The sequence below is a fragment of the Dipodomys spectabilis genome, unplaced genomic scaffold, assembly GCF_019054845.1.
Source record: "Dipodomys spectabilis isolate Male_0828 unplaced genomic scaffold, ASM1905484v1 ptg000002l, whole genome shotgun sequence".
NCBI classification, from domain to species: Eukaryota; Metazoa; Chordata; class Mammalia; order Rodentia; family Heteromyidae; genus Dipodomys; species Dipodomys spectabilis.
In genome coordinates, this window is record NW_024870679.1 from 21,441,472 (window position 1) to 21,453,144 (window position 11,673).

An 11,673-nucleotide genomic window follows, 5' to 3' on the forward strand; every position below is an offset into this window, starting at 1 on the left:
CTGGCCTTGAACACAAAAAGCTCAGGGACAGTGCACAGGCTATGAGTTCAGGCTCCAGGAAAAAAGTCCAGGAGAAGAGATTTAAGAGGCCATACACTACGCAGATATGTGAGCAGCGAATGGAAGACCCCAGTGCAGAGATGGCTGTAGCTGAGAAGACTGTTCATGTTCTCTGATGCTGAGATTAAAACTCTCAGGGTCCTCTATAAGGATAGACATGAGGTTCTGTCTGGAAAGTCGTCTTGAGATCATGTAGTTGTACCACAAGCCAATAAGCTCCCCTCCATCTGGCTGATGTCATCTTTCCCCATCCAGAATTGCACATAGGTAGCTTGGCACTCACTGTGGAAGCTAAATGGACTCATAGAAACAAGCGATAGTTAATTGATTTCACTTTTTTCCTAGCACTTCACAAGTTTGAGATTTTTCTAGTAGGATGATTTAATATAGTTTTAAAATATCTTCCTTTTAGCTATTTGTGTCCTTTTTGGAGGTGTTAAATGTGGAAGCAATTATCCTCTACATGACAGGATTTTTTTTTTCTTGGCTCGATAAAGCTTTGTGCTTTGTGACACCTGATGCGTAGGTACGGAGCTGGGCTTATTTTCTATTAATTCACAGTGAATTTCTTTCCTTTTGAGAGCTAAAGGGTAGATGTATGCTTCTCGGTGAGATAAACCACAATCTGTTAAGTGTGTAGGAGGACACTAAGAGCTAGAAAGGATTATGTTCTAGCAAAATGAAATGTGAAAAAAAAATCTCCATTTTGCATTACTCAATAGCCATGGTAGGGGTAAAAAGCTGATGAAGTGGTTTAATGGGAAGTAATCTAGGTAGGGACGTACCATTTTTTTAATTGTGCACGCGCTCTAGTACTCCATCTTGAATTCAGGGCCTCCGGGTTTCTTTTGGCTTTTTCTGCTCAAGGCTGGGTGTTCTACCTCTTGAGACACAGCTCCACTTGCAGCTTTTTGCTGGCTAAGAATCTCACGTATGTATCTGCCCAGGCTAGCTACAAACTGATCTTCAGCTCTCAACCTTGTCAACCAGCTACCGGTGTCCCACTTGAATTACTTCTTGTTTTTAAGCCAGGTCCTTTTTTTTTTTTTTAAAGAGTATGGTTAGCATCATATTTTTAGTTGATGGCCCCATGAATTTGAAAGCTGAAAGCTTGAGGTTCTTACCAGTGTTCAGAGAGCTGGGGCACTGCCAACATGGGAAGACCAAAAAAAAAAAAAACGCTCTTATTTTATCCAGTGTGTCTATTACGTGCCAGGGGAAAAATTATGCTTAACATGTAAAGAGAATAGTTTTTGTGAATACTGTTCATAGACATGGTAGAGGCCCTAGAGTAGATGGTGTGTGAGCTTCCAACACTGTGACAGTAGTTAACTGTCTTTGGAAACAGGAGACCTTTATTCTGTGGCAAGCTGATGCCAAATGTGTTTTGCATTTTCTCCACTTGCAGATTCTAGAGAAAAAGTAAATCATTTTAATTTGGTCTGGCAGGACTAACGTGCCCCAAGGTTGATAAGCCTCATCCTAGGGCCAATGGTGGATAGGATGGCACAAGAGAAGGTTTTTCCTTTTGTTTGTTTGTTTGCTTTATTCAAATCCCAATGAGCCTTTGAAAAACAGGGGGAGGTTTCCAAGTGTTTGAAGCTGATGGCAAAAAGTTGAATGTAACAAAATCTTTATAATGACTTTCATGGAACATTTCTTATATGGCAGCCATGTTATGCTTCATGTGCATTACACCAGGCAGTGATCAACCCCAGAGAACAAGTATGATTATTATTGCTATTTTATAGATGAGAACATCAAAGTAGGAAAAAGTCAAGTAATTTTCTTAGGTGTATAATGCTCATAAAAAGAAACACTGGAGGGCTAGGAAGGTGGCTCAGTGGTAGAGCGCTTGCCTTGCATGCTCAAGGCCCTGAGTTTGATTCCTCAGCACCACATAAGCAAAAAGAAAAAAGCCAGAAGTGGCGCTGTGGCTCAAGTGGTAGAGCACTAGCCTTGAGCTGAAGAGTTGAGGGACAGCGTCCAGGCCCAGAGTTCAGGCCCCACGACCGGACCAAAACAAAAAAAGAAACACTGGAGAGGCAAGAAGAGCACTAGGGTTTAAATTTAGGGAAATCCAAGTTCCCAAATGGAACTATTATTTAGGTCTGCATTCTGGAACTTTCTTTCTTTTTCTTCTTCTTCTTCTTGTTTCAGTGGTACTAAAGTTCACACTTGTCAAGCAGGTATTCTACTAGTAGAGCATGCTACCAGCCCTATTTGCTTTAGTTTTTTTTTTTTTCAGATAGGGTTTTGAGTTTTGCACAGGTGGATCTCAGACTGTGATCCTCCTACTTATACCTTTTACCTAGCTAGGATTACAGGAGTGCACTGCTACACTCAGATCAGGTTTGCTAGCTAATATTAGTAAGACTACTGGAGAAGCTAAAATTTGATTGGCTTATGTAGATGCTGAGGATCAAGGCCGGATTCTTTTGAAAAAGTATGGTAGGCAAAATTTTCTTTACATTCTCTTTTACCTTTTTACTCCTCCCCAAGGATTTCTACTACTTGTTTTAACTCCACTACTAATCACAAATTCATGTTGCACTTCAATAGTATTTGTTTTCTAGACGGGGTATTAGAAGAGGCAGATTGCAATTATTGGCTCACAAAGGCTGGAGACACCTCCTTTAAGGGATCTTTGCATTTGAATATGAAAAACTTAAGGGACAAAAAGTTTCCAAGACATACAGAAATGATGCTTTCATCTCCATTTCAGCCCAAGGAAGATGGTATGATCATCGGGGGCCTCTCTCTGAGGCCCTCAGAGCATATTGTGGAATGGGAAGTGGCAACCTTCTCATTTGAAAAGCCTCATATGGTGCAGAAATGAGGGAGAGTTTAAGGAAGGGGAAAGCATTGCACAGTTGGAGAATGATCTAGAATTGGGGTAGAAAAGCAAGGAATCTCATAATGTGGTGATGGATTTCCACTTTATCCCTATTAGTTTTCAGCCCTGTGATTATGAACCGATGAGTAAAAATCACCTACACAACAATACTATATAGACTTCTGAGGATCGAGTAATGTAAGCACTGCACAAAGCAACAACCAAAGGCATGCCTTCAGAGAGGAGGCTTTCAACCAATGTTTGGTGCCTTTCCCCTTAGCTGTGTGGTAGGGGCATCAGAAGGAGAGACTGTAGAGATAATGGAGGTGAACTGTTGAGATGGGAAGAAGACTCCATTGCAAGGCTCTTCGTGCAAATGCATGAATCAATCTGGCTACACTTATTCATTTCGCAAATACCTATTGATAGCTTCTGCATTTCTCTTGAGTTTAAGACTTAGGCTTCCTAGATTTAAAATACCGAGTTATTTTTGTGTGAGGGACCATGTCTTTATATATTTTGAATCTGATAAACATGTCTCACTGAAGTCATGAAAGCATTGCTGGTATCTTTCTTTTGATCATTCTTCATATAAGACTTTCAGAAAGTTAAACATAATTGTTGTACATTTTCTATTTTACCACATTGTCCTGAAATACTGAACACTTGATTTAATCAGCACATATTTAATTGGAAGATCTACCGCTAACCCCTGGGTACTGCTTTCTGGGTACTGCTTTGGTATTTTGAAAATACCAAAATATAGTCATTATTTACCTTGCTCTGAAACTCTACAGCTACTAAATAAACTGCAGCAATTGGACCCACATAGGTGATGTTACCCACTGGATTTTAAGAACTTCCTTTGACTTTAGTTGAAGGCCATGAGTTATACTCTTGTTTTTCAGACGATGGATGTGGTGATGTCTAACACTCCTAACCCATAACTTTGAGACTAAGCAGGCCAAGAAGGATAGATATTTGTCAGGACCAACTTAGCAATTACAAATAGATGACCTTGATCATCCTGACATTTGTTATTGGGATTCTCCACGTGTTCCCTGAATGTCACCTGTCCCACTAACCTGGGCATACAAATTAGTTCAAGGTGATGTTCATTTTCAGAGTTTCCGGGTTCTGTGATTTTCTTATTATGATACTTCTGACTTGTCCAGCCTATTTCTCCCATCTCTGACAGCCTTCAGAGGTTGACTTGCATATACTCAAGAAAGAGTGTGCCATGCCTCTGTCTACATGTTATATCAGTTGCTTCTTCTCCTTGGGAAGAGTACATCTCCATGGAGCAGAATACCTGGAATTTCTCTGTGTGCCATCAGGAGCAAGTACTCTTAGGTTCCACTAAACTGCTGGAGCTGCAGCATAGTCTGCTTCATAGAGAAATAAAGTTAGGGAGTGATTCTCTCTCTAGCTTTACGTATTACTTCCCTGGGTAGACTTCCAGTTTTCAGGTGGTTAATTAGAGATAAGAGTCTCACAGACTTTCCTGCATGGGCTGGCTTTGAACTGGGATCCTCAGATCTCAGCCTTCAGATAGCTAGGATTACAGTTGTGAGCCACCAGCACCTGACAATAAGTAGCTTCTTTAGATTATGTCTGCCACCTACTACCTGCCCTGTAGTCCTGTTGCTTTATAAGAAGATACCGGAAGAAGCGCCAGAGCCATATCATCCCTTCTTGGCTTTTAACTCCCTTTTTCTTGAGCCCAAAGCAACTTCAGTCCAAACCCCAAATCTTCAGCTGTAACACAGAAGCCTTTATGGAAATCAGTTGAGGTATATGTGGGCCTGTGAGTCACCGGATTCATCTCCGCAGTCTTTTTTTAGGCTCAGCCAGGCCCACGCTGCTAACCATTCATGAGGTTGTCTGAGCTCATAACCTCAAGTACACTGAGCTGGCATCAGAGTCTAGTGGTGACTGGAGTCATCAGTCACCAACTGAGGGCTACCCCAATAGAAGATTCATAGCAAAGAGAATTACTTGTGAGGAGCTTACTAACACATTTCAATATGATTACCGCTGAATGTGATGAATTTCAAAACATGTAAGGTAGTTGACTGAGAGATATGGTATGTTTGACTGAGAGAAGCTTAAAATTTCTGTATTTTTCAGAATTGTATGGGAGTTTATTCTTAGACCTTCAGTTTCTTAAATCAGGAAAGGAAAGAGAGTCATGAACTTTAGGTAGGAAGGCACAGCGTCCTCATTACTCAGAGTTCAGAGGACACAGGAGGTCAGGAAATACAGATGGATAATTTTCTGTGCAAGCACATTGTACTATGGGTTTTTGTGTATAATGGAGGAGGTAGTGTGGGTGGGTGGGTGGGTGGGTGTGCTGGTCCTCAGGCTTGAACTCAGAATTTGGGCACTGTCCCTGTAGTTCTTTTGCTCAAGACTAGCACTACTACTTTAGCCATAGCTCCACTTCTGCCTTTCTTTTTTTGGTAGTTTATTGGAGATAAGAGTCTCATGGACTTTCCAGCCCAGGCTGACTTTGAATTGAGATCCTCAGATCTCAGCCTTCTAACTAGCTTAGATTACAGGTGTGAGCCTTCGGCACCAGGCTACATTTAAATATTTAATATTTAAATGGCCAGAATCTTCAGCATTGTGCTCAGCATTCATAAGAAGACACTGCTTTGTTAAAGCCTCTCCTTCTCCTATTTGAAACAGGGCCTCCAGTCATCCATTCTGGAATCAAAGACCTCAAGGTCTTGAAAACAACCCAGTCTGGATTTGAAGGATTCATCAAGGACCAGTTCACCACCCTCCCTGAAGTGAAGGACCGGTGTTTTGCCACCCAAGTGTACTGCAAATGGCGCTATCACCAGAACAAAGATGTGGACTTTGAGGCTACTTGGTATGAATGAGTGTTAGGACCTAATCTGTGGTCAGGTAACCTATGGGCAGGTAGTGTTTGCTCTCTTCCCAGGGGCCCACAGTTGTGGAGTCTTAGTTCTAAAAGGGAATCCTAGAGGCCATTCAACTCATCAGTCAGAAATCCCTTCTGTTTTTCAATTTACTAAATCAGTGGTTCTCAAATTAGAATGAATAGAATTAGTATATACTGGAGTTACTCGAGAGCTTGTTAGAGCTCACCGAGCCCACCTCCAGAGCCCTGAGGATTTGTAGTTAGAACGAATTCCCAGCTCAGTCTGCTGGATTCAGGGGCACACGTTAAGAAGCGCTGTCTCAAGTGAAGATAGAAACCAGCCTTCGTACTTCACCGTGATGTGGAGATGGCTAAATGGGGGGCCAACCTGTGGCTTTCTCACAGATATTGCCATGACCCAGGAAATCCCTTGGTTCTAGGCAAACTGGGAAAATTGGTCACCCCAGACTAAACTCAGAGTGATATGGTGTTCATTAGAAGTACTTTGTAAACGACAAATGCAAAAGGTATGAGGATGATTATTCTCTCTTTGACAAGGAATAATTAGGCTTCTGAGCTCACAGAGCTTGCTTTTTTGACTAGGTTATCTTATTCCTTTGCTGAAGCTTTAATTGCCAGAAATTTCTTTCCTGTGATGAGCTGGAATCCATTCCCCTCCCTCTCTCTCTTCCCTCACATAGCTTCCTCCCACTTTTGCTCTGCTCTTTTTATTGTGTGATAGGTTTTAAATGCTTACAGAGAGCCTCTCCTCAACCCTCTATTCCCTTTATTTTATTTCAAATGTTTTCCCGGGGCAGTGAGAAATGTTGAAAAGAGCATGAGTTAACATGCCAGCATCGGGGGAGTCCTCTGGGCCATTCCTGGAAAGAAAGGAACTCAGAGTTGATTGTTTAACTTTTGAACTCAAGTTCATCATCTCTAGTCTAAAGATAACAATACTACCTGTCCCAGTTACATTGAGAGTTTAATGACATAATCACATAAACTGCATAGCACAGGGGCTGGCAACAGTTCCAGGAACCAGCCAGTGAGTAGTGACAGGGTTCAGGGTTGGGTGTCTCTTCATAGGACCTCCTTCAAACACGGTGGGGAATTTGCCCTGAAATGAATGGCATTTGGCCCTAGAACCAATCTAAGAGAATAGCTTAGTGTCATTCAATGATTTTGAGTGTGTGTGTATGTGTGTTGACAGAGAGAGAGAGAGAGAGAGAGAGAGAGAGAGAGAGACAGAGAGAGAGACAGAGAGAGAGAGAGAGAGAGAGAGAGAGAGAGAGAGAGAGAGGGAGGGAGGGAGAAGGAGAGGGAGAGGAGAGAGAGAGAGAAATGGGAAGTTATTTTGGGGGGAGAGGGGTGAGGAAGATGAGGAGGTGGTTGGGGTTACGGGATAATAATCCTTTCTACAACCATCAAGAGAAATGTTTTCTGGGAGACAGAAATGTAACTACTTCTTAGCTCTATAATGTCTTCCTAAAATACCATTTTATGAGAGGGCTCGGTTTCCTTCTGTGTGTTTCAGGGACACGGTGCGGAACATTGTTCTAGAGAAATTTGCTGGTCCCTTTGACAAAGGTGAATACTCTCCTTCTGTGCAGAAGACCCTCTATGACATACAGGTGCTCTCCCTGAGCCAGATTCCTGAGGTATGTTTTGTCACTTACCATTGTGAGGACTAAGAACCTTGTGTCTCCTGTCAGCTCTGAGAAGGAGTTGAGAGTTAAAATAAGAAAGTGGAAGACACATGAGAAATGACATCTGTTGTTGTTCAAAAGCTTGTTATAGCAAGTGAGAAGAGAGGAAAAAAAGGGAAAAATCTGTTCAACCTAAAAACACAGGCCACTGCTATCAATTTTTAGTTTTGTTGAAAATTCTTTGAGTTACTTCAACCTGCCACTGATTTAAGCCTCAAACTCCAGACACTTAAATGCCTTGATTGATAATTAGATGGAAGTTCTACATTTCAAGGGATCCAGAGAATGAAAGATAAATGTACACAGATTTATTCTATTTATCCATCCCATCCATCCATCATTTATTTGATGTTATTGGTTTTTATTTCTCTGGCAATGCACAAGGGATACAGAGATAAATTAGCCATGGTCTTTGCCCTCAAAGAGCTCATCATTCAATGAAGAAAGAAAATAAGTAAACAATCCAGTAGATTATACATTATTATAGAAATACAAAGGAAGAGTCTACCTTGGGTAGGGTAAAAAAAAGGCCAGTCAGATTTTCTGAGGGGACAGGTGTGTGCATTAAGGTTTTAGAGACATGTGTGCATGTGTGCACTTGGGTGTGTGTGTATGTGTGTGTGGGTAATCTAAACTTACACTCTTAATTGAGGTTGCAGGGTAGATATAGATACAAAAAATTACATGTATGATGTAGTTATTTTCTGTTAAAGGTCGATCACCCATTGAATCTTCAAAAGTGAGCTTAGACATGAGGCAGCAATCAGCTAAGCGTCCCTTCTGGGCTTAATGTTTGCATTTTTATCCTAAGAGCATTGGGAACCATGGAGGGACTTAAACAGGTTGCGGCCTGGCCATATTCCCAAGGAAAATCTCTGACAGTAGTGTGACGAGCAAAAAGGATGATGGATCACATGTGGGGAGATCTGGGGGAGACTATTGTAGAAATCTGGCCATGGCTATGCAGGGGAAGGAGAAAAGCACCAGCCACACAGGGTTAGGGTTGGTGGAAGAGTTATTTTCAGTAGTTTACATCTAAAATTCCAAGCACTTGAAGCAGAGATTGAAGGTCATGATTTTAGACCAGCCTGGGAAAAACTTTAGTGAGACTCCAGTTCAACTAACAAGTCAGGCACGATGATACATGATTGTAGTTCCAGTTATATGAGAGCTACAGATAAGAGGATCATGGTCCAGGTTGGCCTGGGAAATCCACAAGACTGAAAAATAACTGAAGTAAAAAGGGTTGGATGTATGGTTCAAATAGAGCAACTGCCTAGCAAACATGAGACCCTCTAGTACCAGCAAAAAATCCACACAAACAAACAAAAACGAAAACAAGTTGGCTCCTTTTCCAGCATTTCCGGTCCAAATAGCCTGCAACTATTTCCAGAGACTGGGCAAACCACTTCTGGAGACCCACTCTCCAGAAGGAAAATCATGTTTATTAGTATACACAGCCTTTGGCCTCCAAACAGCAAAAGGGCAGATGTTTGTAGAAGGTATGGTGTAGATGAGAACTGACATGCAAGCTGCAGTATGTACTCATGTGAGCCCAAGACAGAAAGGTGGGATGGACCATGGGCTGGGGACAGCTCTTCACATAATACATGTCTTGGCACAACACTCCAAAGAGTCAGATGATTTTTCCCCCAATTTTGGGACTTGAACTCGGGGTCTAGGCACTGTCCCTGAGCTTCCTTTTGCCCAAGGCTAGTGCTCTACCATTTGAGCCACTTCCAGCTTTTTCTCAGCGGTTTATTGGAGATACAAGGGGAGAGGAATGGGCTTACTATGTAATGATAGGATGTGCAAGAGAACACACATTGAACACTAGAGGTGGATGAGAAGGTGTCTCAAAGACGGAGCAGGATGTGGAGTACTTGGTAAGTGGGTAGAAGGAGTGAAGAGTGGGTGGAGTGAGAGAAACAGACTCACGTGTGCCTCCTATGATACATACTATTTTGGATTCCAGATCGAAGATATGGAAATCAGCCTGCCAAACATTCACTACTTTAACATAGACATGTCCAAAATGGGACTGATTAACAAGGAAGAGGTAAGAAAACCTCAAAAAACATTCCAAGCACATTTCTGCTTCATTCACTCAAAATCTCCTTAAACTTGCAATGATAATATCATTGCCCAATCTGAACAATGGCTGTGTTAGGAAAAATGTATAGTTGCAGTGATTAAAGATCTCATAGACTCAATGCCTGAGGCTGAAGTCCCACAGAAGTGGATGCACAATTGTAGAAGAGGTTGGACGTTGCAGAAAAAATAAAGACAAGGAACCAAGTGTGCCCCAGAAAATAGCTTCGAGATCTTGGAAGAGGGCCACAGTAGGCCTCAGCGTTATTACTCTCCCATCGGGAGACAGAGTGAAGGAAGGAAAGGCTGGAGTCCTGAGTTGCAGAGGAGGCAACCTGGTCCCATGCACTGCTCATCAGTGTAAGCAAGCACTGTTCATTTGAGAGGAAAGGATGGTGCCTATCACATTCCCTTAATTAGAATGGAAAGCATTTTTACAATGAATACTTGGTGTAGGGCAAGAGAGAGAGACCTGAGAGGAATCATGTATATATATTAGATATAGATACAGATACATGCATACATATATATGTATATATATTGAGAAAGAGAGAGAGAGACAGAAAGAGAGAGAGAGCTCTCCACTAAAGGCAAAGTGAATGGGCCTCAAACAGAGAAAGGATTAGGTATCACGACTAGCATAGTGCTTAGTTCAAGGCCCAGACAGATAGGAGGTTCTCTGGGCCTCATGAGCCTCAGACCTGAACTGATCTCTTCCAGGACCTCATTGTGAGTTGAAATCACAGTTTTTCTTTGCTTTAAGGAAGTCAGACTCACAGCCTGCCTGCTCCTAAATCTTACCTGGAGGCTTGCAGGTTGAAAGGCACTGCATAAAAGTCTGAATGTCTGATCCAAATGCCTCAGGGATGGTTGATGCTACATGCAGACCATTGCCTGGGTATGTACAAAGTAAAGGCAACATGAGAAACAGGGAGTAGAGGCAGACTGACAATAATGGAGTGGAAAGGTACAGCTATCTAGAACCATTAGCATTGTCCTAATAGCTCTATGGAGCTCTTGAGGGCATCCGATGGCTGGATTATGGCATTGACCAACGGTTGATATACAAAGTAAGTCATCAAGAAAAGGTTCAGTTGTATTCACTGCACTATTCAAAAAGCAGTGATATGTAATGCATTCCTCTAGAGGCATTTTATCCCAATGATCAAATATCTTTTTTAAAAAAGATTCTTAATTTTCTGAAAAATGAACTCAGCTTTCAATGATCACAAGGAAAAGAAGGCATTCCCATGCTTGAAGTACCTTCACATATTTTCCTGTGTAACAAGTTTTATCTTCATTGTTTCAGAGAAAGAAGAGGGCTTATTTAATGTCTGTGGTTTTACTACAGGTCTTGCTGCCTTTGGACAATCCATACGGCAAAATTACTGGAACAGTCAAGAGGAAGATGGCTTCAAGGCTGTGACAATGTGGCCACCAATAGGATGCCATCATCAGCTGAAGAATTCCTTGTCATTTGGGATAGGTAGGATAGATTGTGTTAGCCATGGGAATTTCAATCGAGAGTATTGATCTTTAGTGTTCAGCAAACCATTTGAGAGATTAGCTTATTAGTAATTGGAACAGGTTTTGTGAACGTAGTTTACCTTAAGAATGCTGAGCAGCATTAGAACAATGGAAAGTTAATATTTCTTTACTGAACACATAGTAAAACGTTAAAGTATTTCATCACGACACTGCTGCAGGATTGTTATCTTGAGCCAAGAGAAAATATTGTCAAAATTCCTTCAACAATAAATCAATCCATCCTAAATATTTCTCATCAGTGTGACTTCCTATCTTAAGGAAGATTTAGAATTAATCCATTAAGAAAAAACATCATAGATCAATGAGGATAACACATAATTTTGAGAACAGTTTTCAGAATCATTCACTTTACTGATGCTTCTGATAATGTGGAAAATATGGTAAAATCATATGAAAATATCACCATTTGTGGCCACAATTAAGCAGATATTTGGAATTTTCGAAAGTTCTTGGGGCTGGGAAGGTGGCTTAGTGGTAGAGCGCTTGCCTTGCATGCATGAGACTCTGGGTTCTATTCCTCAGCACCACATAAGCATAAA

The 11,673-nt window shown here is 41.5% G+C and overlaps 1 protein-coding gene across 1 annotated transcript in view; it reads left to right on the forward strand.

Annotated features, from left to right (window-relative positions):
• LOC122103685 (uricase) overlaps positions 1 to 11,021 on the forward strand; it is a 37,585-nt gene extending 26,564 nt beyond the window's left edge. Inside the window, exons 5-8 of the mRNA XM_042674263.1 lie at positions 5,588 to 5,774; positions 7,324 to 7,447; positions 9,471 to 9,554; positions 10,938 to 11,021. Of these exons, the coding sequence (XP_042530197.1) occupies positions 5,588 to 5,774; positions 7,324 to 7,447; positions 9,471 to 9,554; positions 10,938 to 11,012 (470 nt within the window). The 3' untranslated portion in view covers positions 11,013 to 11,021. The remainder of the gene's footprint in view (positions 1 to 5,587; positions 5,775 to 7,323; positions 7,448 to 9,470; positions 9,555 to 10,937) is intronic.
• Positions 11,022 to 11,673: the final 652 nt, after the last annotated feature.